Source organism: Ornithorhynchus anatinus, chromosome X2 (assembly GCF_004115215.2).
Source record: "Ornithorhynchus anatinus isolate Pmale09 chromosome X2, mOrnAna1.pri.v4, whole genome shotgun sequence".
Lineage (NCBI taxonomy): Eukaryota > Metazoa > Chordata > Mammalia > Monotremata > Ornithorhynchidae > Ornithorhynchus > Ornithorhynchus anatinus.
The window spans coordinates 11,472,310-11,498,652 of NC_041750.1; the positions used below are offsets into that span (position 1 = coordinate 11,472,310).

The 26,343-nt window shown below is 53.3% G+C and overlaps 1 protein-coding gene across 8 annotated transcripts in view; it reads right to left on the bottom strand.

Moving 5' to 3' along the window:
• Positions 1 to 26,343, bottom strand: part of NFIC (nuclear factor I C) — a 121,562-nt gene that overhangs the window by 19,450 nt on the left and 75,769 nt on the right. For 3 of the 8 annotated variants that reach the window (XM_029052744.2, XM_029052746.2, XM_029052745.2), the window contains exons 3-10: positions 22,715 to 22,786; positions 18,740 to 18,814; positions 17,235 to 17,358; positions 16,701 to 16,825; positions 7,437 to 7,565; positions 6,933 to 7,117; positions 6,237 to 6,396; positions 4,411 to 4,496 (exon numbers count right to left, since the gene is read on the bottom strand). In XM_029052744.2, the coding sequence (XP_028908577.1) occupies positions 4,411 to 4,496; positions 6,237 to 6,396; positions 6,933 to 7,117; positions 7,437 to 7,565; positions 16,701 to 16,825; positions 17,235 to 17,358; positions 18,740 to 18,814; positions 22,715 to 22,786 (956 nt within the window). The remainder of the gene's footprint in view (positions 1 to 4,410; positions 4,497 to 6,236; positions 6,397 to 6,932; positions 7,118 to 7,436; positions 7,566 to 16,700; positions 16,826 to 17,234; positions 17,359 to 18,739; positions 18,815 to 22,714; positions 22,787 to 26,343) is intronic. The other 5 variants (XR_005659560.1, XR_005659559.1, XM_029052748.2 and 2 more) reach the window with 2 other exon arrangements.

Sequence of the window (26,343 nt, forward strand, 5' to 3'; positions counted from 1 at the left end):
AACTTGCGCAGCAGAGAGAGCATATTTTACTCAGTTCACTTTCTGCGGGTCATGGGGAGGAGGTGGGAGAATAGGGGAAGTGTGGATAACTGAAATCCACAATTAACCGAAACGTCTCATTTTAGTCATGAGTTTGAATGCCACTCCTCTAAAAGCCAGGTGGTTTCAAGAGAACATCCTGGTGGGGACCAGGGGGCCTGGGAAAGGGTTAAGTGGGCTGGGCGGAGCAGCCCTTTTTTTTTTTTTTACTTTTTTTATTTATTTTTTATTAGCTTTGGTTTCTGAAGCAATTAGGACATTCCCAGCCTCTGACTGCCAAAGGCAGGAAGCTGGGGGCCTGCAGTCTCTCCAAGCAACTAAGACTAGAAGCTGGCAGGAACCAGCGGAGAGAATGAGTGGCAGAGAGATGGGGGTAGGAGAGGGCAAGAACAGCACCTCAGAGAGAAAGAAGGACAGGGAGGCAGAGAGGCAGGTGCCTTCCCATGGCGATAGAAAAACAGGGCCCAACAGACAAAGAACCACCGAGAGGGAAGCCATCTGTGAGCGGTGGATAAATACACATTCTAAAGGCAGAGACACCGAGGCACTGACAAATGGACTCTGAAGCAGGGTGGGAAGAAGAGAAGGAAGGCACAGAGTGAGGATGGGATGAGGGCAAAGGGGATCAGAAAGAGGTGGGGCACCAGGGCAGAAAAAAGAGAGAGGATCTAAGGAGCCCTGTTCCTCCAAATCGGCCGCTTTCTCTTGGTTGTGAATCTCCTCGGGCCTGTCCCCGGAGAAATCCCATTTCTAGGGCACTTGTATCAATAAGTAGTATCTACTGAGTGTCTACTGGGTGCAGAGTGCTGTACTAGGCGCCCTTCAGTCCATCAATAAATGGTATTTATTGAGTGCAGAGCGCTGTACTAAGCGGTTGGGAAAATACAGTACGACAGGGTTGGTAGACACGATCCCTGCCCACAAGGAGCTTCCGACACTGGAGAGCTCAGATCTATGGACCAGGAAAACAGAACCGCTACTGCATGGTCCACCGAAGGAATCCCCAACTGGGGCTTTGGATCCCCCTTCCACGGCCTCACCAGACAGGCCTCTACTCATCTTGCGAAACTACACTGCTCACCCCACCTCAGAAGCGGCACAATAACACAGCTTCACCGCCCACGCTTACTGTTTATTTTTAAGGACAGAGGCTCCGGGCTGGTGGAATAAAGACATTGAGTAATTAGGGATAAAGTCCAGCTGATGAATAAGGTTCCCCTCTCCCCTCTGAAATGGTAGAAAGTGACCCTCTTAGAGGGGCTTTGCTTGATCTGTGCTGGACCGGGGAGAGAGTGAGTGAGGGAGGGAGGCCCTTATAGGAGCAGCCGAGGGCAGGGTTTGGTGGAGGGCTGCCTTGCCCGCCCCCCAGGTGCCGAAGGATCTAACAGCTCCTTGCACCTGGACACTCAGTAAATAGCCCCAGGGGAGCCAAGCCACAGTGAAGGAACACAGTGTGAATCTGGATTTCGCCCAGGCTCGGCTCTTCCCCAGAGACACTACCCAGTCTGATGTTCCCTAACTATTACCTTTGTGCCCTTTATATGACCGGGTGGTCCTCGGCCTCCCTTGCCCCACTCCCCACTTTGTTTCTGAGGAAAATTCCATGCAGATCTACTGTCTCGAGTTTTTAACTAATGGAGGTTGGGACTGAAAAGGTTTTGGGCAGTCAGAAAGCAGCTGCCAATTGGTGATCCCCCTGCTGCTGGTCCAGAGTGTGGTGGCAGAGGTCCCGGGGGGCCAAGTGCCCCTCTGAGCCACCTTTATGGGCTGGGCTGGGGTTCCCGGCCGGATGAGAAATGTGAACCAGGGCCCTAGGAGGCTGCCAGCTGGACTGTCCTCTCCAGCTCCAGGCAGCCCCAAGATCTGCCAACTCATTGTGTTGAAGAGCTGAATCTGGGTGGGATCTGGGTGGTTCCGGCCCTCTGTTTAGGACACAGCCCCTTGAGTGGGCTTGGCAGAAAGGCCCGGAGCCACACCCCAACTCGGTCTGAATTTACCCACCTCACTTGAGAACCCTTATTCAAATGCGCAGCCCCACCACACAAACCTGCTTGAGTATCCCTTTCCCTCCCATTCCCAAGCTCTTCCTGCCTCTCAGTCACACTGGCCAGACTAGCTGGACAGGACAGATTTGGGAAGAACGACCTTCCTCTTCAAGATGCCAACCAAACCCAAGTAAACCTGCCAAGAGGCCCCTTCCCCATTCACCCATTTAGGCCAGGTGAGTGAAAAAGAGGGTAGATTTCATTCATTTTACATTTTGGGGACTTTACAAGGAGAGGGCAGGCTGGGGGTTAAAATGTTGTAGCTTGGTCAATTTTCTGGTCTTATAGTAGGAAGACAATTACTCTAAACTAGGATCAGTTATTTGAGCCAAGGCTAGGCCAGAAAGAGTGCCAGCACGGTCAGGAGAGGCAGGAAGCCCAGAAAAGGAGTGCCAGCAGTCTACAAGCTCGAGGGGGCAGATGCCCCTAGTCTGAGGCTGGGGCAGAGGCCAGGGCTGACAGGCAGGGTTAGTTCCCAGTCCCACCTCTTCCCTTGCCACCTCCCCACCCCGCTGACTCCAACCACCTGTGCCACTCTCGGTCCAGTCCCAGGCTAGCACTGGCTCATGGAATCCCATTGGCAGGTGGCCATCACGCGATGGAGTCAGCCAATCGGGCCCTGCCAGGCGGTGCCCATGCCAAGTGTGTGTGTGTGCGTGTGTGTGCGTGCATGTGAGCGTGTGTGTGTGTCTGGGGAGAGAAGTAAAGGGGTAGGGGTAGGTAGGTAGGGTGCTCTGTTGCCCTCTGGTATGGGGCAGAAGTTCCCATTGCCTCAAAGAATGAGCTTTCCCCTTCAAACTGGTCCTACCTCAGGATAAGAGCTGGAGGGACCCCATAGTTTATATAGGGGGAAGGGGAGCAATTATCTTCATGGAAAACCTGTCCTAAACAGCTCAGGCAAAGGCTAGCCAACTCCAGTCATGTTTCAAGAGTGACCATGCAAGCCTGGGAATGAGACCCAACCTGCACCCAACCTCCACAGTTCTGCAGACAATCACGCTCCCCCCAACCTCAATCTTTTAGGCTGCCCCAGCCTCCTTCCCTGGGCTCTCTGTCCTGGGCAGAACTCCAACCACTGTCTCAATCATTCAGGGCAGAGGCCCCACGGGCAGGACAGTCCTGCAGGGATGGCGAAACTGAAACACGGAACAGCCTCGGTCTTGACCCCCAACCCCCACCCCAGCTGCCTCTGCCAATCAACATTCACTCAATATCAACATTAAGTAAGAGGTCATCTCCCATAACAAGTGACCCCGGGGTCCCCTGTGTCTTGGCTTCCAGCTCTTCCCGGCCGTCTGGGTGTCTGTTTGACTGTCCCCCGCTCCCCCTGCAGCCATCATGTCCACCCCCTCCTCCCCCCAAACACCCAGCGGTAGGTTCAGATTTTCCTGCCAACGGTCCTCATGAGTTAGAACCTGTAAAAGGCCAGGAACCACCCAATTCCCTGGAACTCGCCTGTCTATTGTCTCTCCGGGAATCCCCTCGGTGCCTAAGGGGCCAACCAGAGCCCAGGTGGGAGATTTCCAGGAAAATTCTGGAGTGTGCCCATCAGCTGGCAAGGAGGCTTGGCATCCGGCCAGAGGAAGGGGGTCTGGTGGAGGGGGAGGAACGACAACTGGGCTCTTTGTTTAGGATCACAGAGGATGCCAGAAACGAACAGGGGCATAGGAGACTCCTCCATCCTCGGATCTGGAGGAAAAGGAAACCTGCCAAAGGACTGTGCTACAAGGTGGACAGGCCCTAGAAGAATAACCCCCACCCCGGGGCCTCCACCACCCTTGCGAACACTCAACCCTCAACGCAGTGTTCCTCTTGATGCACCAGCAGACGGCACCGTCCCTTCTCCCATATACCCATTTGCTCCTGGAGCATCAGGGGGAGGCAGATTGAGTTCTCCGAGGGCTAATGATATCCCATTCCCTCCAGCTGGCCCACAGCCTCCTCCTGGCCACAGTCACTTCTGCCAAAGCAGCTTAACTCTATGCTGCCCCAATGGCTGCTGTGCTCCATCCCTGACAGAAGGGTGAGCCTTCCAGACCCCACCCTCTACCACCAGTCCTACTGCAGAATTCTGCCTAACGTGGCTTGGGTCAGTAAATAGTGTCCTGGGAGTGGGAAGGGAGGGGTGGGTGTTAAACTCATAGTGGGAGGTTCCTATTAGGGCTGCTGGCAGGTTGTTGGGATGGTGGATCTTGAGGGGTCGGGGATGGCGTGGCGGGGGGAGGTGGGGAAGAGGAGGGAGGCTTTTGCCTCTTCCAGGTCTCCTCGCTCTGTCACCGATTCCCCTCCCTTTCCCAACGCTTGCCCTCTCCCTCTCAGCTCTTACCTGTGCCTGATAAATACTCCCTGGATCCCTTGGTCCTAATCCCACAAAGGAACGGTTTGCAGGGGGTGTGCCCGGTGCAGAGTAGGCTGTGGAGGAAAGAAACCCATAGCCCGTTAGCAAGATGTCAACCAGGGAGCCTGGGCAGATGGCAAAAAAATCGGCCCCCGTGCTTCTGGGGCTTGGCGACCCGGCAGGGTCACATGGAAGTTCGCCGTGACCTTCCAGGGCCGGAGAGTGGTACCTTACCCTACCCAGAACCCTGTGGGGTCAGCGCATCTCTGAACACTTACTGACGCAAGGGAGGGGATGAAAAATTCATAATTCATAGACACCCATGAAATATTAAGCAGCCACCCTTGCCCCTCAACTCCTCACTCCCTTCTCCTTCTATCTGGGCCCAAGTCCTTCACCCATTCTATAAATAATTGAATGGATGTAATTTATTCATTTTTCTATATGTGTGCATGCATATATGTGTGAGTGTGTGTGTGCGCGCGCGTGCCTGTGTGTGCCTGCGTGCGTGTGTGTACGTATATATTAAAATCTCAGCGATTAAATTTCATTGGCGTGTAAATAATTCACTCCCAAATTCCACTGGGGAATGGCAGGTTCAGACAGCCTGGAACCAAGAGGCAGACAGGCTCCCGGCCCCAGGGATCAGGAGGGAAGGGGAGAGAACAGTGGGGAAGGGGTGGGGACCCAGGGCATCGGCCCCAGTCTCATGCAGCGGGACAGGTGAGATCAGTCTTGGAAGGGGGACACTAGAGATGGAAGAAGTCGTCGGTTTGATCTGGCTTCCCCTGCAGTAGCCTCAGTGCCCCAGCCAAGCTCTCTTGATTCGCTTTCTGGGCCTCCAAGGGGGCTAAAGGCTGGTGTAGCCATGGCTTTCTCTCCCTGGCTCATGTCTCTCTTCCCCTGCCGCCACTGGCCAGAGGTAAACCCTTATTTTATATATATATATAACTATATAACGAATCAGCTAATTGGTCAAAAGCCAAATAATAATTATGGTACTTGTTAAACCCTCACCATGTGCCAAGCACTGCACTAAACGCTGGGGCAGAGACAAGATCATCAGGTTGGATACAGACCCCGTCCCGCACGGGGCTCACAGTTTAAGCGGGAGGGAGTGAGAAACCGAAGCTCGCCAAACCCTGAGAGAACTGCCTGGGCAGCGTGAGGGTGGGGGCGCTCCTCGCTTTAGGCTGAAGACAAGGGTTGGGGAGGAGAGGAGAAAGGGAAGGGGGAAGGGGAGGAAGGGGAGGACAGGGGAGAAGGCAGGTGGGGTGGGGGTGGGGGTGGGGGTGGGGGGGAGAGGAGATATCGCTGCCAGTGGTTCTCGGCCATGCACGGCATCTGGTTCCCTAGCAAACCTGCACAGGTGCCGGTCTCTTCCTCCACTGGGGCTCCAGGGGTGAGAAGGAGCCTGATCCCGGCGGCACCGGTAGAAGAGCCAAGGAGAGCAACCAGTCTTCCTTAGGCCCCTTCTCTGCCCCCTCCACCATGTCACAGACCCTGGGGAATGGCAGAGGGCTCGGAGCAAGTGCCAGTCAGTACAGTGGTGTGTATGACGGAGCTGCTCGCCCTCTGGGAACTGGGCTGAGAGCCACCAAACTCGTTTTGCCTAAGAGCCTTCAAGGGGCGAGAGCTGGAAGACACCCACATGGGGGGTCCAACCTGGCACTGGGTGCCAGGAGATCTGATCCCAGAGCCCAAATGGGCCCACTCCCAGTTGGGCAAGACGGTGGGAAGGCCAGTGCACCGGGGAGAGAGGGGGTACCCGACTGTGCCGCCCTCCCCACCACGGGCACCGCTCTCGTGCTTACTGGGTGAAGTCGGCGACGAGGTTCCTCCCTCAGAAGTCGTGGTGGCAGATTTGGTGTCGGGGGAGATGGCCAGCCGGGGCATGCCCGGGGGCGGTGGTGGTGCAAGCATCTGGGTGGAAATGTAGTGGCTGGGCACTTTGACTTGGCCACTTCCATTTAACTGGGGAACAGAGAGACAAAGTGGTTAGGTGGGGACCCAGGGGGCGCCCCTTTGGGGGCGGCTGGGTAGAAGTCGCATGGGCCAGGTGCCCAGTTGTCTCCTCCACCTCCTGTGGGGGGTGCAGATGCTCTCAGGGATGTGCCCTAGAGATGGCATCATTAGGAGCTCCATGCCACAGCCTCAACCAGCCGGAGAGGTCCGGCCCTGTCCTGACTCCCTACCCAGCCGGCTCACGCCCAGAGAAGGACTTCGGGCTCCCTGGACCTGCCTACGGGCCTCTCTATCCTTCCTGGTCCAGCACCAGGGAAGGCAACAAGGACAGAGGTGGGGTCTGGAGATAACGGATTGCACCAGGCCTCTGGGCACAGGTGTTACGAGTTTGGTGGATCTCAGCAGAACATCCTTCTCAACGTCACAGAACCACTGCGCTATCTGGCATCAGGTCCTTGGGGCTTTCTACAAGAGGTGTCGCTTCCACGCCCCCCTTCCGTCCCTGCCCTGCTCTTCCCACAGCTCCCCCCCCCCGCCCTCCTTACCGGTCCTGGCTGCTGATTGGACGGGTCACAGGCCAATGAGACGAGGTCTTTAAGAGGGTCCTGGGGGTTGAGATGAGGTGGGTAGCGGATGGCGGTGTGGGGGAAATAGGTAGAGGCCGTCTGGGGCAGGATGGAGGTGGTAGGGAAGTGCAGTGTGGAGGAAGGGTGTGGGCTCCGGGCGATGCCTGTGGAGAGAAGGAGGGACCAGTTGCTGCCAGCCCTGGGGGCTCAGACGCTGCCCCTCCAGCTTTCCCAGCCGACTGTAAAGATGGTGAGGCTTTGTCACAGATAACCCAAGGGGGCTCATGGAGTCTCCTTCTCTGGAGATGCTTATGGCTAGAAAATAGGTCCAACTCCAGCTTCTGGATGGAGTACAGGGGAGAAAGTCAGTCTCTCTTGGGGAGATCTGAGTCTCCGGAACCTGGGACTGTCTCAGGCTAGTGGGTCTCTCTGCGTGAGACCCCCGAGGCCTGCTGCTTGGTCGGAGGGTTGTTACCCCCTTACCGCTGTGCACAGCGATGACAGGGCGGTGATGTTGGGTGAAACTCGAGAGCCGCGGTGAGGAATCCTGAGGCGATGGGCTGTTGAAGGGTGACTTATCTATCTCCGTCTTCTTCACTGTGGGTGAGATCCCTGTGGTGGGGGAAAGGGAGAGTGTCACACTGGCAGCAACATCACCTAATCCCGGGACCCTAGGTGGCCTGTGTGTGTGTGTAGGAGGGGGTGAAGATAGGGAGAGGGCGGTGGAGGCGGGGTGGCCCTGGACGCAATAGGCCAGGGCACCTCTTGCCTGTCAGGTGCCGGGCAGGGTGCTGACAGCATAAACCTGGTGGGCAAATCCAGCCCGTGGTCCTGTCCACTCTTTTTCCTCACATGCTCAGCTCACCTGGAAGTAGGAGCCGGGACTCTCAACCCTGACTAGGCGCCAAGCCAACCCATCCCAAATATAATGAGCTTGGCGAACTCAGCCCAGTCCCCTTGGGTTATTGCTCCACTGGACTGGTTTGTAACTCGGCGGGGAGGTGGTGGAGGACGATGGGTGAACAGCAGGGTGGGACGTGGGTGTGTGGATGTGGGGCATGGGCAGACGGGCCCCGGACTGAGGGAGGGAGAGAGGCCAAATGGCGGCCTTCGTTGGGGCCAAAGCAAAGCTCAGGGTGATGGAACACTAGTCCTGAGGAAAAAAACTGGGAGTCTGGCGCCCTCTAGTGACCTGGCTCACTGGAGCCCCAGCAGCCAGGCCTCTGGACAGGGATCTCGAGTAATAATAATGTTGGTGTTTGTTAAGCGCTTACTATGTGCCGAGCACTGTTCTAAGCGCAGGGGTAGATGCAAGGTAATCAGGTTTTCCCACGTAGGGCTCACCGTCTTCATCCCCATTTTACAGATGAGGTAACTGAGGCGCAGAGAAGTTAAGTGACTAGCCCAAAGTCACACGGCTGACAAGTGGTGGAGGCGGGATTAGACCCCATGCCCTCTGTCTCCCAAGCCCGGGCTCTTTCCACTAAGCCACGCTGCTTCTCTAGACCCTCGCTACCCACAAGGGCAGCTCCGCTGTGGTTGTCTTCCCTCGCCGCTTGGGACATTTCTTTGAAAGAGAAACTCTTAGGGTCTGGGGTCTTCCTTGGACGGGAATCCAGAAGTCCCCAGTAGGGGGATCCCAAATCTTCCATGGTTGAGGTTTGGCGGGGCCCTAGAGTTCAAGCAATGGTACTTATTGAGTGCTTACTCTGTGCAGATCACTGTATAAGCGCTTGGGAGAGACCAATATAGCAGAGTTGCCCTGCCCACAACAAGCTTACTGTCTAGAGGGGGAGACACTCATAATTATAAATAAGAGTTTACAGGGGTTCCTCCCTTTTTGCCCCAGGGCTCAGTCGACTTATGTGGATCGGGTGACTTGCCCTGAATTTGAGGAGTTTGGGGCTCTCGGGCGAGACAGCATCGGAGAAAGGGTTAGAATCTCCATGCGAGGAGTCTAGCTTGCCCTGTGGCCTAGAACAGACCCTGGGTTCTTCAATTAACCAATCAATCATTGATATCTGTACTAAGCGCTTAGGAGAGGTGGTATTCCCTCCTCATCATTATCAATAGTATTTATTGAGTGCTTACTGTGTGCAGACCACTGTACTAAGAGCTTGCAGAGTAAAATACAACAGAGTTGGTAGCATGTTCCTTGCCCACAAGGAACCTACAGTCTAGAGGGGGAGACAGACATTAATATAAATGAATAATTTATAATGTACAATTTATAGATATATGTACATAAGTGCTATGGGGCTGAGAGTGGGGTGAATATCATAAGCCCAAAGGTCACGGATCCAGATGCACAGACAACACAGACGGAAGAGGGAGCCAGAGAAAAGAGGGTTTAACTGGGGAAGGCCTCTTGGAGGAGATGTGACCTTAATAAGGTTTTGAAGGTGGAATGAGGCTTTGAACAATCAGGGAATAAGGCTTTCCCTGACAGATTCTCCCCCCCCCCATCTCCCTCCTAATTCTCAGGGGAAAAGCCCATGTGGTTGGGGTGTCTGAGATCCTCCCCACAGCCCTCCTACTTTCCTCCCCAACCTGGGTGGCCTCCTGGAGGTGGGGGTGGAGTGGAAGGCAAAGGAGTGGGGAGGCAGCAGCACAGTCAGTCAGTTGGTCAGTCAGTCAGCTCCGCCATCTTGACCTGCTCTGAGTCCCTGGCACCAAATACTGATTTCCACAGCAGGACTGCTCTCCCTCAGACTCCCCAGCCACTCCCAAGGGCAATGGCAACTCAGAAAACAGGGTGAGGTGTCGGGGGAACCAGAGCTGAAGTGGTGGGATTACTGTCCTCTTAGGAGGCCGGGGACTAGCAGTTGTAGCCAGGAGGAAAGGAGGGAATTACCTGTGCCCCAGATGCCTTGCTGTTCCCCGATGTTTGCCGCAATCTCCCTCCCTCCTAATCCCCTTCCCCCACCCCCTTCTGTCGCTTCAGGTGCTCCTTCGATATCAAACCCATTTTCAGTTACAAAGCACTTTTTTTCAAAACCGTTATCCCACCTCTTGGTTTCCCAAGTCGCCCTGGAAGGCAGGGACAGGCAAGGGGTTTCTCCCCATTTTACAGGTGGAGAAATAGACCCAGAGTGGTGGCTGGGACTTGTCCAGGGTCACACAGTGACTAAGTGATGGAGCTGGGAGTGGGATCAAGCTAGATGTCATGGCTGCCTACTTCTCGGCCCTCCTATCCCTCTGCCCTGAGCTAGGGCTTCTGGCCTCAAGCCCCAGATCTGAAGGGTTCTCCTGGTCCCAGGGAAGGTGCCCAGAAGAGACAGGAGGAGGGGTAAAGAGCCTCCCTGGGGGCAGGTTAAATCAGCTCTCTGAGAGGCAGCTTCTCTGGCGGTGTGGTCGGCAGCGGGAATGAGTTTAGACCTCTCTCTCAGGTGCCCTCTTAGGAGGATTTCACAGAGCATCAACCTCTCCCCTGAGGCATAGGCCTCAGCCCACCCACTCCCGCTTCACATGATGCTCTAACTCTTGGCAGTGTTGGGGGACCTGCCTCCTCTCTAGGCAAATTCAGTGGACTTCTAGTGAGCTGGCTGAGGTAGCACCTTCTCTTCTTCTTTGAGCAAGGTTTCTTTCAGAGAGGACTTAGAGTGGGGCCTGGACTCCAGGACTCTGGGTTCCTGATTTGCTCCAGCAGGAGGTTCTCCCTCTCTGTGCCTCATTTTCCCCATCTGTCTGCACACAGTGCACACCACTGGGGAAAAGAGGCGGTGGTGGTGGTGATGGGGCACTTCTGGAAATTCCGTGGAGAGGCTGCTTGGGAGGTATGTGGGGGGATGTCTCCTCCCTACAGATGATTTCTCTAACAGGCACTCGATACATTTTTGGAGGCAAAAATGAGACTGAGGGTCTTCTTGCCAGGAGACACTGTTGCATCTGAGGTAGTTAGACAGGATCTGGTGTCTACAGAGAAGAGGAGTCTGAGTTGGGGTGGGGAGTTGGGAGGACAGATGGGTCTGTGTTCGCCTCTCCCCCATTCCCATAGTGCCTCAGTGGTGCTTTCTACTCCTCCTCGTTCCTCTCCTTTCCCCCAGAGCCGGTCTAGTGGGGAGCAGGCCCAGGAACCGGCCTGTCGCCCTGGGACTGGCCTCCAACTCAGCAGCCACGCCAACAAGGGCCACACAATTACCAGCCCAACAGTTCCATTAACAAGCCTGCTTCCTTCCAGAGCGCCCCCGGGCAGTGGCTGATGTCTCTCTCCCATTGGCCAGGGACCAGATCTTTTCCTTCCTCTGTTACTCCCCTTTTTACCCAGGACAGTGCTTGGCACTTGATAAATACTGCTGTCTCACTGGCTGGCTGAATGACCTGGTGGGCGGCAATCCACTTCCCAGAAAGGCACACCACTGCACTGAGTCGCAGCCACCCCATTTTCTGCTTTCGTGGTCTGTGAAGGGGAAGTTGAAAAAAATTTCACAATTGCACCCGTATCTTAACAGTACTAACCATATCCAACTAGTTAGCGCTACCACTAGGGGGAATTTACTGTTAGCCCTTTTTGTTACAGTTCAGCACCGCAGGGCAGGCAAAAGAATGGGTTGGGTGGGAAGGCAGGGAATAGTTAGCATAAGATTGGGTCCTCGTGATTGTTTCCATGTGACTGACAGCTGCTGCCAAGGTAGCAGTGAGGTGGAAGTTCCTTTGGGGGGGGGTTTGGAAGTAGGACTAGTCAATCAATGGTATTTATTGAGCATTGACTGTGTGCAGGGCACTATACTAAGCGTTTGGGAGAGTATGATACAACAGAGTTGGTAGAAATGATCCCTGTCCACAGGGAGTTTACGGTCTACAGGGGAAGGCAGACATTAAAATAAATTACAGATAGGGGTAATAGTAGAATATAAGGATATGTGTATAAGTGCTGTGGGGCTGAGGTGAGCATCGAAGTGCTTAAGGGGTAAACAGCCAAGTGCTTAATGGACATGGGGGGAGGGCACGTAGGGGAAATAAAGGCTTAGGTAGGGAAGGCTTTTAGGATGGTATGTGATTTTTTAGGAGGGTTTGGAAGATGGAGAGAGTGGTGGACTGTTGGAAATGAAAGGGGACGGAAGTCCAGGCCGGGGGGGAGGACATGGGCAAGGGATAGACAAGCTCGAGGTACCGTGGCTTTAAAGGAGTGAAGCATGTGAGTTGGGCTGTATCAGTAAGGTATGGTAGGAGGGGACGAGCTGATCGAGTGCTTTAAAGTTCATGGCAAGGGGTTTCTATCTGATATGGAGGTGGATGGGTAACCACTGGGGGTTCTTGAGGAGTAGGGAGATGGATCATTTTTAGGAAAACGATCTAGGCAGCAGAGTGAAGTATAGACTGGAGTGGGGAGAGACAGGATGCAGGAAAGTCAGTGAGGAGGCTGATGCAGTAACCAAAGTGGAGTCACCACCTGGAATCTCCACTTATGGCTGGCAGAGCCCATGAGTCCTAAGAAAGTTCACCTTGTCTGCATGGCACAACCCCTGCCAGCACTAGGTTGGTGCTTAACATTAGATTTACCCAAGAAGATTCAAATCCAAAGCAGACTTTCTCTCCAAAAATTGATCTTTAAAAACCTCACGTCTGTTCTGATGAGGTCGATGTTTTAAAGAGCTGAGAACTGTTGGAGTGGGACATTACAACTCCCTAAGCCTGAGCTAAGGCAGAGAGAGTTGGGTTTCCCCTCTCTGAACTGGAACTTGAATGAGGAACCACCTTGTAGATTCTGGAGGAGATTAGAGAAGGCTGAGGTGAGAGATAAGTTATGTTGAACCAGGAATGACTTAGATACGCTATTAAGGACAACTTCTTGGTTCTAAGGCCTGGTGAGACATGAGAATATATTACCAAGAAGGTTGTGGAATCTCCTGGTCTGGAAGTGTTTATGAAAAACAGAGCAGCTGCCTGTCGTGATGGTTTAGGGGTGCTGATCCTTTCTGGACCTTAGTTTCTCCCTTGGCAAAATGGGGCAGGGCTGGGGGATGGACTAAGTGACCTCTTAAGGTCCCTTCCTCCCTAATGTTTTGGGGATTTTTTTAATGGTATTTTTTATGGTAATTGTTAAGCACTTACTATTTTCCAGGCACTGTACTAAGCACCGAGGTGGATACAAGATAATCAGACTGGACACAGTCCTGGTCCCACATGGGCCTCACAGTCTAAGTAGGAGGGAGTAGGATTTAATCCCCATTTTACAGATGTGGAAACTGAGGCACAGAGAAGTTAAGTGACTTGCCCAAGGTCACAGAGCAGGCAAATAGCATAACCAGGATTAGACCGCAGGTCCTCTGACTCTCAGGCCTGTGCTCTTTCCAGGAGGCCACACTGCTTTCCTATAAACTTTTTTTATGGTATCTGTTAAGCGCCGGGTACTGTACTAAGCACCGGGGTAGATATAAGACAGTCAGGTAGGGCACAGTCCATGTCCCACATGGGGCTCACAGTATTAATCCCCACTTTACAGATGAGGTAACTGAGGCACAGAGCCATTAAGTGACTTCCCCAAGATCACATAGCAAACAAGTGGCGGAGCCAGGATTAGAACCCAGGTCCTCTGACTTCTGGGCCCATGATTTTTCCAGTAGGCCATGCTGCTCCCCTATAAATGGTTTTATAAAAAGGCAATCCTACAGCAAATACAGCCCAAGGGGAATGGCTTTAGGAGCTGGGACTGTCAATCTTGGAGAAGAGAAAACAGAGGGCCTCCAAATTCTCTCTCTCCATTCCTGAACAGGAGGAAATGGGCCAGATGTCAGAAGATGTCAGAAGATGTCAGATGTCAGAAGGACTGACTGTAGGAAATCTTCTTACAGGAGAGATCCTCACCTGCCTGGGACAGTTTAGGTGCACTCAAGGCAAGGGTATTGGACTAGATGACCTTGTAAGGTTCCTTCTAGCCCTATAAATTCAGTGCTAGGCCCCATAACAGAAATGTCAGGCTACAGGGAAGTATAAATGTTATTAATAATAATAATAATGATCATAGATGGAAGCTACTTGTAGGAGAAAGCCAAATGATGCCGGTGGAGTGGGAGACAATTTAACCTCTCCCCACTTTTCTTCGGGAAGACAGAAGAGCAACAAGAAAGAAATGTGGCAACAATAAAATTGGATGCTTGTGAAGTTAGGTGATGGCAGGGAGCTAACATTTCTTGTCCTTAGAGTAGGGGTTGGGGAGTAGGATTGTGACAGGTCATTTTCAGGGTACATTAAGTCTCCTCAGTACTTGAGTAATGGGAGAAGGGAGAGGGCAACAGCTCAAAACCCTAAGCAATAAACTGCTATGCTCTAGACCATGTGAGTAGTCTCATTTGCCCTCACTCCCTTTCTCCAAGCTGGGTTTCATCAGGTTGCAGGGGCTCCCGCCTTTCCAGGGATTGTCTCCCCTATCCTAAAAAGACCCTCCCTTGATCCCACAGCTCCCTCCAGTTATCGCCCCTCCTCCCTCCTACCATTCCTCTCCAAACTCCTTGAGCGAGTTGTCTACATCCACTGTCTCCAGTTCTTCTCCTCGAATTCACTCCTTGACCCCCTCCAATCTGGCTTCCATCCCCTTCATGCCACAGAAACTGCCCTCTCAAAGGTCACAAACTATTTCCTTCTTGCCAAATCCAATAGCCTCTACTCCATTCTAATCCTCCTTGACCTCTCAGCTACCTTCAACACTGTTGATCACCCCCTTCTCCCGGAAACATTATCCAACCTTGGCTTCATTGGCACTGTCCTCTCCTGGTCCTCCTTTATCTCTGGCCGCTCATTCTCAGTCTCTTTCATGGGCTCCTCCTCTGCCTCCCACCCCCTAACTGTGGTGACCCTCAAGGTTCAGTTCTGGGGTCCTCGTCTATTCTCCACCTAGACCCGCTCCCTTGGAGAACTCATTCGCTTGCATAGGTTCGACTACCACCTCTCTACGGGTGATACCCAAATCTCCAGCCCTGATCTCTGTCCCGCTCTGCAGTCTCTCATTTTCTCCTGCATTCAAGACATCTCTACTTGGATGTACTCTGGTCACAGAACTCCTTATCTTTGCACCCAAACCCTGTCCTTCTCCTGATTTCCCATCATTGTAGATAGCACCACCATCCTTCCTGTCTCACAAGTCCATAATCTTGGTGTTATCCATGACTCATCTCTCTCATTCAACTCACATATTCAATCTCTCACTAAATCCTGTCAGTTCAACCTCCACAACATCCCTAAAATCTGTCTTTTCCTCTCCATTCAAACGGCTACCATGTTAATCCAAGCACGAATCCTCTCCCCCCTTGATTACTGTATCAGCCTCCTTGCTGACCTCCTTGCTTCCTGTCGCTCCCTACTCCAGTCCACACTTCACTCTGCTGCCCAGATCATTTTTCTACAAAAACGATCAGTCCATGTTGCCTCAGTTCTCAAGAACCTCTAGTGGTTGCCCATTCACCTTTGCATCAAAGAGAAACTCCTTACCATCGGCTTTAAAGCACTCAATCATGTGGTCCCTTCCTACCTCACCTCGCTACTCTCCTACTACAACCCAACCCACACACTTCGCTCCTCTAAGGACCACCTTCTCACTGTGCCTCACTCTCGCCTGTCTCGCCGCCGACCTCTCACCCACTTCCTACCTCTGGCCTGGAATGCCCTTCCTCTTTATATCTGACAGACAATTACAACTCCTCCAAGAGGCCTTCCCTGACTTAGCCCTCTTTTCCTTTTCTTCCACTCCCCTCTGTGTCGCCCTGACTCACTCCCTTCCTTCATCCCCCCTTCCAGCCCCCCAGCACTTGGGTGCATATCCATAATTTATTTATAAATTTATTTATATAAATGTCTGTCTCCCCCTCTAGACTATAACCTCACTGTGGGCAGGGAATGTGCCTGTTATATTGTATTCCCCCAAGCACTTAGTATATGCTCTGCACACAGTAAGCACTCAATAAATACTATTGATTGATTGATCGATTGATTGGAATCTGGGACCAAGAGACAGCACGGGGACCTAAAGGGCCCTGTCCCCTGGGAACACAGGAGAGAAATGTGGGGGAGCCCTCCAGGATGGACAATTTTTCAGGTGAGCAGTGGAGGGCTCAAGGGTCTATGGAGCCCTAGAGAAATGCCAATGGAATCTCCGAGAACTCTTCAATTCCCAGCAGGCAATCTTCCTACAAGACTACTCTTTCCCTGAATAATAATAATGATAATAATAGGAATTATGGTATTTGTTAAGCTCTTACTATGTGTCAAGCACTGTCAAGCACTGGGGTGGATACAAAATAATCAGCTTGGACACAGTCCCTGTCCTGCGTGGGGCTCAAAGTCTAGGTAGGAGGGAAGACCGGTATTTCACTCCCACTTTACAGATGAGGAAACTGAGGCACAGGCAAGCAAAGTGATGTGCTGAAGGTGCCACAGCAGACAAGTGGCAGAGCCAGGATGAGAACCCAGGTCCGCTAACTCCCAGGCCCACCCCCTTTCCACTAGGTCACGCTGCTTCTCATAAATGCTACTTTCTAAGTACAGCCTGTTGGGAATACAGAGCTCAAAAAGTTCTGTGCCTCCTCCCTTGGCCCCAGGGAGCCAAGGTCGAATAGTGCCTGCTGGGTAATTGTAGTGTGGACTTGCTAGACTGTCAACTCCTTGAGGGTGGGGATCGAGTTCCCCAATTCTAATGTATTGCACTCTCCCAAGCACTTAGTACAGTGCTCTGCATCCAGTAAGAGCTCAATAAATACCATTGATTCACTGGCTTTAGCTTGCCCCCGGGCTTACTCAGGTCTTCCAACTTACCTCCCTCCATGTCTTCTGTCCAGTTGCGGCTGCTACTTGTGGGTGAGTTGGGAGAGGTGTAATAATCTCCTCCAGGGCTTGTGTCCACATCTTCCTCCATGGAGCCAGATTTGTGTCGTTTGCTCCTGAGGGGGAAGCAGAGACCAGTTAGCATGGATGTGGAGGTGGGACGCGGGGGAGGTGTGGAGAGGGGGGTGCAGGGAGAGAAGCTGGGGTTTCCTGGGTTCTCGTTCAGATCCCCGGAGGGAGCATGACCCCAGAAGGGAGAGAGGTTGGGGTTTCTGGGAGGATAGAGTGTGCGGAGTCTGGACTGGTGAGCAGGGGATGTGGTTTGGGACCCAGGGGTTTGGACAGAATTGGGTGCAGCAGAGAGGATGAGGACACCGAAGGACTACGGCATGCACGACTCAACTTATCACTTGGCATAACTGTGTGCTTCCCTCAGATCTACGTACCCATCCCTCTGAGGCCCTGCCTCTGTCCGTGGCCCAAACCACTCCCCACTCCTCTCTGAGGCCAGGGCATGGCACGTACCCACTGGAGGATGTGCTGGGCAGCGTTCTTCTCATGCCAGTGCTGGCAGGGTTCAGGTCATAGGCCAGATGGCCTTGCAACTCGCCCAGGGAGAAGTTGGGGCCTGTGCCCGTCACCACCGGTGCTGTAAAATCAAAACAGAAAGGGGAGAGCTAGGGTCAGGGGCAGCAGGTAGGAATGGAGGATCTGGGAAGAGGACATGCCCGGCCTTCTGGTGGGGATGGGGAGTTGCCAGAGGAAAATGAAGGTAGGAAACTCCTCGCTCATTCATCCAGACTTAGAGAAAACCTATCTTTGATCCCCCTCCCCAAACAAGCCCAGCAACCCTGGGGTTCTGATAGGAAGGGCATTCTGGTAGTGATACTGAGAGAGAATCAATCCAGGACTTTGTTCCACCTGATGATCTTTTATCTACCCCAGCGCTTAATACAGCGCTTGGCATCTAGTGAGCACTAAACCCGTACGACAGTTAAATGAATTAAGAGTACTTGGCTGTGGATGTGCGGATGGATGGGCTGCTCTTTGTCACCTTTTATGGTATTTGTTAAGTGCTTGTTATGTGCTAGGCACTGTCCTAAGCGCTGGAGTAGATACAAGCTGATCAAGATGGAACCAGTCCACATCCAACATGGGGTTCACAGTCTTAATTCACATTCTACAGATGAGGTGATTGAGGCCATGAGAAGTGAAGTGACTTGCTCAAGGTTGCACAGCAGACAAGTGCAGAGCTGGGATTAGAAACCATGTCCTTCTGACTCCCAGGCCTGTGCTCTACCCACTAAACCAAGCTGCTTCTCTTGTAATCAGTAGGAACAGACAACTCTGCTCTAGCTGGCCAGGATATGCCCCGTGAAAATGCCGGTGAGCCCACTACGAGGCCCTCTAGAAATGGCCACGTTCCTCGGTTGGGGATAGATTTCATCATCAGGGTTGGGACAAAGGAGCGAGTTTAGGATATGGAAAGAATATTTTACCTCAGGATTTGGTGAGGGGAGAGAGGCGGGATGGGGAGGGCGGGAGAAGTTTGGGGGGAAGCCCTCTCCACTCCCAGGAAACCAAAAAGTGAACGTAAACGGAAAGTGAAACTACACAGCCTGGTTTCGGTTCCTAAGTGGCCAAAAGCCAACGGCATCAGCAAAGGAGGACTCAAGCGGGAAGGGACCCAGGCTATGCTGGTGAAGGTGAAGAAATAGGGATCCTGCATTCTTTTTCATTTGGATCCTTGTGGGTAACTCCTCAGGGCCTGACTCTGATTCCTGTTTTGGTCTCGGATGTCCCCCTTGCTCCATCCCAGGGCTTTTGCTCCACGGACCCTTTCCTTCCTGACCAGCTCATGAGGGAAAACCAAGACTAGGAAGTGATGCTGGGACTAGTCCAGGAAAGGCACGCTCTCCGAGAGACCGCCAGGGTGCTGGCCAGATTCCTGCTGCTGTTGCTGGGCGAGGAGGGTTGCGAAGGTCAGGGCTGGAAGCCCTTGGGGGGAAAGGAATCCAGAGGGTACTCACTTCGGGAAACTTGGATGAGTTCCGTGACGCTGAAGACCCCTGATGTAACAAAGCTTTCCTGGAAATCTGTTGTGTCTGCACCGAGAGTCAGAGAGAGAGAGAAAGAGAGAGAGACAAAGGCAGAAGTTAGAGGGAGGAAAAGACCAAATTGTTTGGCTCTAGGTCTGTTCTGGGCATCCTTCTTGGCATGCTCAAATCTTTGGATCTGAGCAGAGGGCTTTTCTGAATTGTCATTACCATCATTCTAAAATGACAGCCTCCTCCAACTTGGAAGGATCTTCCAAATGGGTGACCTAGCCCAGTCCCTTACTTCAGGCATATCTCTGGGAGGCGGAGGCCTATCTGTCACTTCTTGGAGTTCTCCGGGGACCGAAAAGCCACAACCATCCTCAGAATAGGAACCAGAGCCCGGCAGCCCATGGCACTGACTTCCCGTGCCGCAGGGTGCTGGGGTCCCTGAGGGGGCCCATCCTCCTCCCCCACCTGACACGGTGAGAGACCAGCCCAGGGCAGGCCAAAGCCGCCGTTCCCTGCAGGACACCGGGGAGGTGGTGGCAGCTTGGCCCTGTGTGGAATGGCAAGGGGCCGAGGGAACCGAGGACCACACCGTCGGACCAGTTATCAACTGTTATTGTCACAGCTGTTGGTTTTGGTTCCACTAGGTGAGCCTTTTTCCTTTGTCCAGTTCCACTCCTTCCCCAGGAGCCTGCTCCCCGCCCCCTCTGCCCCCCCACCCCACTTCCCGGAGACTTGGAGCCCCCAAAGGCCAAGGACTGGTGGTCTGAATTTACGTCTGATTGATGTCCACATCTCCTCCCCAGACCTTAGCACTGTTCGCTGCTTCGCCCGGGGTCAGAACTTAACCGGTGTCATCATTGATTGATTGGTTGATTCTAATCAACTGAAATTGATTCCATTCCTTATTCCGCCATCTTGGAGAAGGCATCGGCTAGTCGGTATCCTCAACCTTCTCTTTTCGAGAACTTTTCTCATAGGTCTTATTTTCTCTCTCCTCAGCAGTGTCATCGACTTTCTCGTACCTGATACTCTAGACTGTGAGCTCCTTATAGGCAGGGAAAATGTCTACCAGCTCTGCTGTATTGTCCTCTTGACTTGTCTTATGCCGTCAAGTCATTTCCGACCCGTAACGACACCACGGGTATTGTCCTCTCCCAAGCGCTTAATACAGTGTTCTGCACACGATAAGTGCTCAATAAATACCATTGATTGTCAGACACTCCCATTAAGCCTTGCATTTAATGAACATACCTCTCTCACCCCAACTCCACCTTTTTGGCTGGCAATCATAGGACAGCTGTTGGGAGATGCTCTGCTTGACCCCTTAATAGGAAGTAGAGGCCCAGGGGATGGGAGTGGGACTCTCTGGAGTTGGAACTGTGCTGGGGCAGCTCAACTGAGTCTCCCAGACCGTGGGACCCCAGGTTTCCGGGGAGCCCTTAGGGTGCCCTGCCTTGAATTCCTCTGCAGAGGAGCTCAGTCCTGCTCTAGACTTTAAGCTCGTTATGGGGAGGGAATGTGTCTATCGACTGCTTTTGTTGAACTCTCTCAAGCGCTTAATACAGAGCCCTGCACACAGTAAGCGTTCAACAAATACCACTGATTGATTGGTTGATTTATCATCCCTGTGAAATTGGGAGAGGTCCAGGGATGATTAGGATCTCGTTGGGAGGAGGAGAAGCCCGAAGCCCAGAGAGGGTCAGTAACTTGTTCCAAGCTGTAATCTCACAGTTGTGGCCATTGAAGCCGTTCCTTTTCAGATGACTGTGGTGAGCACCTAGGACCAAAGGGTTCTAGGGCTCCCTCCTAGGGCTTCTGACTGGGATTTACTGAGTGTTTTTATTGTGTGCAGAGCACTGGACTAGGGAACATGCCACAAGGGTCCCTGACCTTGGGGAACTTACAAATAAAGAGCGAAAACACAGGTACAACCGGCAACAACAAAAGTCAGCAATAGATAAAAAATAATAATAATGGTATTTGTTAAGTGCTTACTATGTGCCGGGTGCTGTACTAAGCACTGGGGGGGATACAAGAAAATCAGGTTGGGCACAGTCCCTGTCCCGCATAGGGCTCACAGTCTTGATCCCCATTTTACAGATGCAGTAACTGAGGCACAGAGAAGTGACTTGCCCAAAGCCACACAGCAGACAAATGGTGCAGCTGGGACTAGAATCCATGACTTTCTGACTCCCAGGGGATGTTGAATCGGGGAGCACCTCCTGCAGGAGATGATTTTTTAAGAAGGCTAGGAAGGTGGGGAAGGAGGAGGTTTGGTGGATTTGAGTAGGGGAGAGGGATTTCCAGGCAGGGGGAAGGGTGTGTGCAATAGGTTGGAGCCGGGAGAGCCGGGAGGGAGGAACAGTTAGGAAGTTAGCTTGGGAGGAGTGAAGAGTGTGGGGGGTGGAGGGGGAGAGGGAGGGCTGTGAGCCAAATGAGAGAAGTAAGGAGCAGAAAGCTGGTGGAGCGCCCCGAAGCTAATGGTCAGGAGGTTCTGGGTGATGCAGAGGGAAATGGGTTTTGAGGAGAGGAGGATGATCTGGACAGCAGAGTGGAGGATAGACAGAAGAGGGGAAAGGCTAGGGGCAGGAAGACCAGTAAGGTGGCTAGTGCAGTAATCTGGCTGGGAGGTGAAGAGGGCTTGGACCAGGCTGGTGGTTGGGTGAAGGGAAAGGGGGCAGATTTGGGAAAAGCTGGAAATCTAGGAAAAACCGGTAGGATTTAAAGACAGACTGAATGTGGGAGGTGAAAGCACTGCGCTGGAAGGTGGTATGGAGTCAGAGGAGACTTGAGTCTGGGTGAAGCTGGGTAGATCGCTCTGGATTGCCAAATCTTCTCCTCTCTGGGCAACTTGTCTCATCGAGTTGCTTGCCTCCGGTGGGTTTTGGGCATATGGTGAGTCCCCCGCGTATCTATCTATCAATCAGTCAATGGTTCGTATTGAGCTCTCGCTGTGTGCAGAACACTGAGGTAACTGTTCGCAAAGGATGCACTGGCCTGCCCTTCCAGCATCCCAACCGCTGAAACAAGACGAACAAGGAGATTCATTGTATACTCCAAGGTGCAGGGCTGGAGTCAAACCAGGGAGGTGATTTTTTTGGCTCCCAGTGCCTGTGCCTGAGCAGAAAAAGAAGGGTCCTACCCTCCCACAGGAGACGCTACCCTTCTTCTTTCTCCTGCCTCCATGTTGCTGTGGCCATGGGACGCACGGGGCTGGGGAATCATGGGACACGTGTCCTGTGCTGGTCAGCAGATTCCCCTTAGCAACACGTCCTTCAGTTGTCAAGCTCCAACCAAAACACTTCCTCTCCCCTCGGCCACCTGTTCCCTCCTTCCTCTGCTCTTGGCCTCTCACTCGCTCCATGTTTCCTGTTTTGCAGCCGCTCAGCTCCCTCTCTCCGGGATTTATTTTCTTTGCTGATAGTCAACCTCCCAGTGAAGACAGAACTCTCTCCTGTCTCGTCCTTGTCTCCCCCTCCCCCCCCCCAACCCCCCCAGGGCCCTGGCAGGGGCCCCGTGACCAGAGCCGAAAGGCCAGAGGAAACATGATCGGGCCTGTAGCTGGGGGGTGCCTGGGCCTTCCTGCCCACTCTGTCCCCGGTGCGTTACGCTCTGGGGCTTAGAGTTCAGGGGACGAGAAGGGGAATCCAGACTGGATCAACTGTCTCCCTGGCCAGGGATTCCCAGCTAGGTCTAGAGCAGATGGATTCAGAGAACTCATTCCTTCTCCTCTTCTGCTGTCCCGTCCATATCTGGCAGCCACTGAGCCAGAGGGGAGCAGGGTGGGTGACCCGTAAGCACCACAAGGCCAGGGATCGGGTTGTTGAAACGGGCTTGTTCAGCACCCAAGCACAGAACCACTGCATGTGGGTGACGGTGGCTTAATACCGTTTGACAATGAGGACGAGAGGCGTCCCCACGGATTTCATCAGCCGGGCCCTGCTGGCCAACACTTACCCAATGTGATGGGCTTGCTGTCCTCTTGATCTGACCCGATCCCTGTCCTGGGACTGCTGCTCTGCTCTGAGTCTGAAAAGAGAAATGACATAGAGTTGACCCCTTTTTTTCCTTGCCCTGTGTCTACCCCCAGCTGTGTGCTGTTTCCCACCACCCCGAGCCTAGATCCAGCATGGCATAGCGGATAGAACATGGGCCTGGGTCCATGGGTCATGGGTTCTAATCCCGGCTCTGCCACAGGTCTGCTGTGTGACCTTGGGCCAGTCACTTCACTTCTCTGGGCCTCAGTTACCTCATCTGTAAAATGGGGATTGAGATTGCAAGCCCCACGTAGGACAGGGACTGTGTCCAACCTGATTTGCCTGTATCCACCCCAGTGCTTAGTGCAGTGCTTGGTGCATAGTAAGCGTCTAATAAACACTACAATTATTCTTATCATTATTATTGTTATTATCCAGCTGGGAAACTCCAAACTCCGTTTCCAACGGGAAGAGGGCCCAAGCCTTCTCTCTAGGAGGCCAAGGCTGCCAGCTCAGTATTCCTGGCTCCAATCTTCCTTGCTGGGAGAACACAGCTCTCTCTGGGGAAGAGCCAAAGGGAAACAGCATGGCCTAGTGGAAAGAGCAGGGGCCTGGGAGTCAGAGGACCTGGGTTTAATCAAGCAATCAATCAATAGATGGTATTTATTGAGCACTCACCGTGTGCAGAGCATTGTACTAAGTGCTTGGGAATGTCTATAACAACAGAGTTGGTAGATGTGATCCCTGCCCTCAGTTTCCTGTAAAATGGGCTGTCAACTCCTATTCTCCCTCCTACTTAGACCATGGGCCCCATGTGGGAAAGGGACTGTGCTTGACCTGATGGTCTTGAATCTATCCCAGAGCTCAGGACAGTGCTTGGCACCTGGCAAGCACTTAATAAATGCCAGGATTACTATGACTATCAGGGGCCACCCCCCCCACCCTGCCTTCCCGCCCTCAGCCCCAGTCTCCCCCGAGGTGGCAGGTGAGGCCCATGGAGCAGCAGAAGCTCCGAGGTCGGTGGCCCTGACCCATGACAAAGCTGGCATCAGGGAAATGGGGATCAGCCTTTCCCACAGATGGTTAAAAAGTTAATAGCTGGTGACCAGGGTAGGGTCGGAGTGCTGGGGCCCAGTTGTCATGACGACAGCCTTACACTAATGGCTCCTTGACGTAATCTGATTTGCCGAGTTAATGGACAGTCTCCGAGGTCTCTGCACACTCACCAGAGCTCCCTTTCCTGCCCCGGACGGTGATGAATGGGGCAGCCGTGGCAGACGGAGGCTCCCTCTCCTCACCGCCACCCGCCTACTGGCTGCCGATAATGGAGGAAGCTCCCAACCCCAGGCCCTGTGGCGCCTTTAACCAGGCCCTGCTTACACCGTGCCAGGTTAAAGCACAGGCCCGCTCCCCCTGTTCACTCTGCCTCTTGTCACTCTACCTCACGGGTTCCTAGGGCACAGGCGTGCGCTCACGTGAGCGCGCGCATACACACACACACACACCAGAGACACAATTAACCCTCCCAGAAATTTTTTTTCAGAATAGGATGTGTTCTGGATGATTTGGGTGGGCACCTTGCTGGAGGTGGGGGGACTAGACTATATGGCCTCTCGAAGTCACCCTGCACCCTGATCTGAAGATTCTGTGGCTCGATGTACCTACCCAGATCCACAACAGGACAACCTTACGTGTGCCTCTGACTACGTATGCACACCAGCCCAAGTACTCACACGGGCAACCTCTTTTGGGCACAGGGGCCCTTGCTCATGCGTACTCATTTGGAAAGACCCAGATGGGTACTCACTTGGAACTGCACACAGATATCGCTGTTCGCACCTCCAGTGGTTGGGTTGGTGCCATGCTCAAGGGGACAGGGTGTGTGTGTGTGTGTGCCCATGCGCGTGTGTCAGGGGCAGGGGGGAAACGGACTTCTCAACTGGCGGGCTCCCCAAGATGGGTGGGTTTAGTTGGGAAGAGCTCCCACACCGACCCTGTGCTAGAGGAGAGGGAAGGTGAATTCGGCCATCCCTTCCCTTCCTGAGCCAAAGGGACTGCAAAGAGGAGCCGTGCCATGGTCTTCTTCTTTCCTGCCCGGCGGGTCCTACCAAGCCCCAACTCAGGGAATTCCAATCCAAACACCTCATACTTCCTCCCCGTCCTGTAGCCGCCCATCACGATTCCAACTGAAAATGGAAATCTTCCCACTGTGCCTCTGGCTGCTGGACCCGCATCTTCCAGATGCCTTGCACCTGCCTTACCCGGAGCGACCAGGGTGGGAAAGGAAGGTGTGCTGGCATCCCACTTCCTGAGCCCGGTGGCAACGGGGCTTTAGGGTAAGGATGCGTCTTCTCTCCCTCGAGCCTGTCCCCGCCGCAGCAGTTAGGGATGCCGAGCAAAGCCCACTCCCACTGTTCCCTCCTCTCCCCCTGCCTGCGCCGTGCTTCATCAGCAACACACTCACGGCGCAGCCTGCAACCCAGTGCTCCCCGCTCCATCTTATCTAAAAATAATCAGACTCCTTGGGCTGTGAGCAGACGCTGAGCTCAGCATTATTGGTTTCTAGAGCAGCCTGGATTAGATTCACAGATGCGTTCCCCCACTGCCAGCCAGAGGGCTGCACTGCCACACCCTGGGGCGGGTGAGCAGCCTGGCAGGAGCCCTCGGGCCTGGGGCGGAAGGGCGGGGATACCAGAGGCAGCGACCCCTCGTGGGAGAGAGGGTGGGTTGAGGGTAGGGCATCTGGGGCAACGGGGACCGTGAGAGTGCTATTCTGACGAGGAAGTGCCTGGGCACCTGGCTCCTGGAGGGAGACCCTAAATTTACATGTGATTTTTTTTACATCTGCATATTGCATGGAAGCACCCATTCCCCCCCTCCCTTTCCTCCCCACAACTCCCTTCCCTTTTCCCTCCCCACTTGGCTGTACCACGAGAGAGAGTAGGTGAAGGCCAGGAATCGAGTCCAGGAATATACCCATTCCCCAATCTGGGCCAGAAGTTCTTCCCTAAAGACCGGGGGACACTTGGCTATAATAATAATAATGACGGTGTTTGTTAAGCGCTTACTATGTGCTGACCACTGTTCTAAGTGCTGGGGTAGATACAAGCTAATTAGGTTGTCCCACGTGGGGCTCACAATCTTAATCCCCATTTTACAGATGAGGTAACTGAGGTACAGAGAAGTTAAGTGACTTGCCCAAAGTCACACAGCTGACAAGTGGCAGAGCTGGGATTAGAACCCACGGCCTCTGATTCCCAATTGGCCTGCCACCTTTCTGAGCACAGGAGTTTTAGCAGTGGCCCATCTCCTTCCTCCTGGCCTAAAGTGCCTGGATCCCTAGAGAGTTATCTTCTCGACTTTCACATCCTCCTGGATTTGGGCTGAGCTCTGGGGCCTAGGAAGGAGAAGGGGTGATAGCTGGATGTTGTAGTGTGGTGCAGAGAAGTTTTGGGTTTTTTTTTTAGGATGGGGAGATGTAGACATACCTAAAGCCCAAGTGAAAGGAGTCCTTGGAGCCCAAGTGTTTAAAACAGGGAGGGAAGGAGGAAGGGAAGACATGCATATCGGAAAGTGCTGGGGCCTAGGACTTCTGGGGTAAGTTATTTC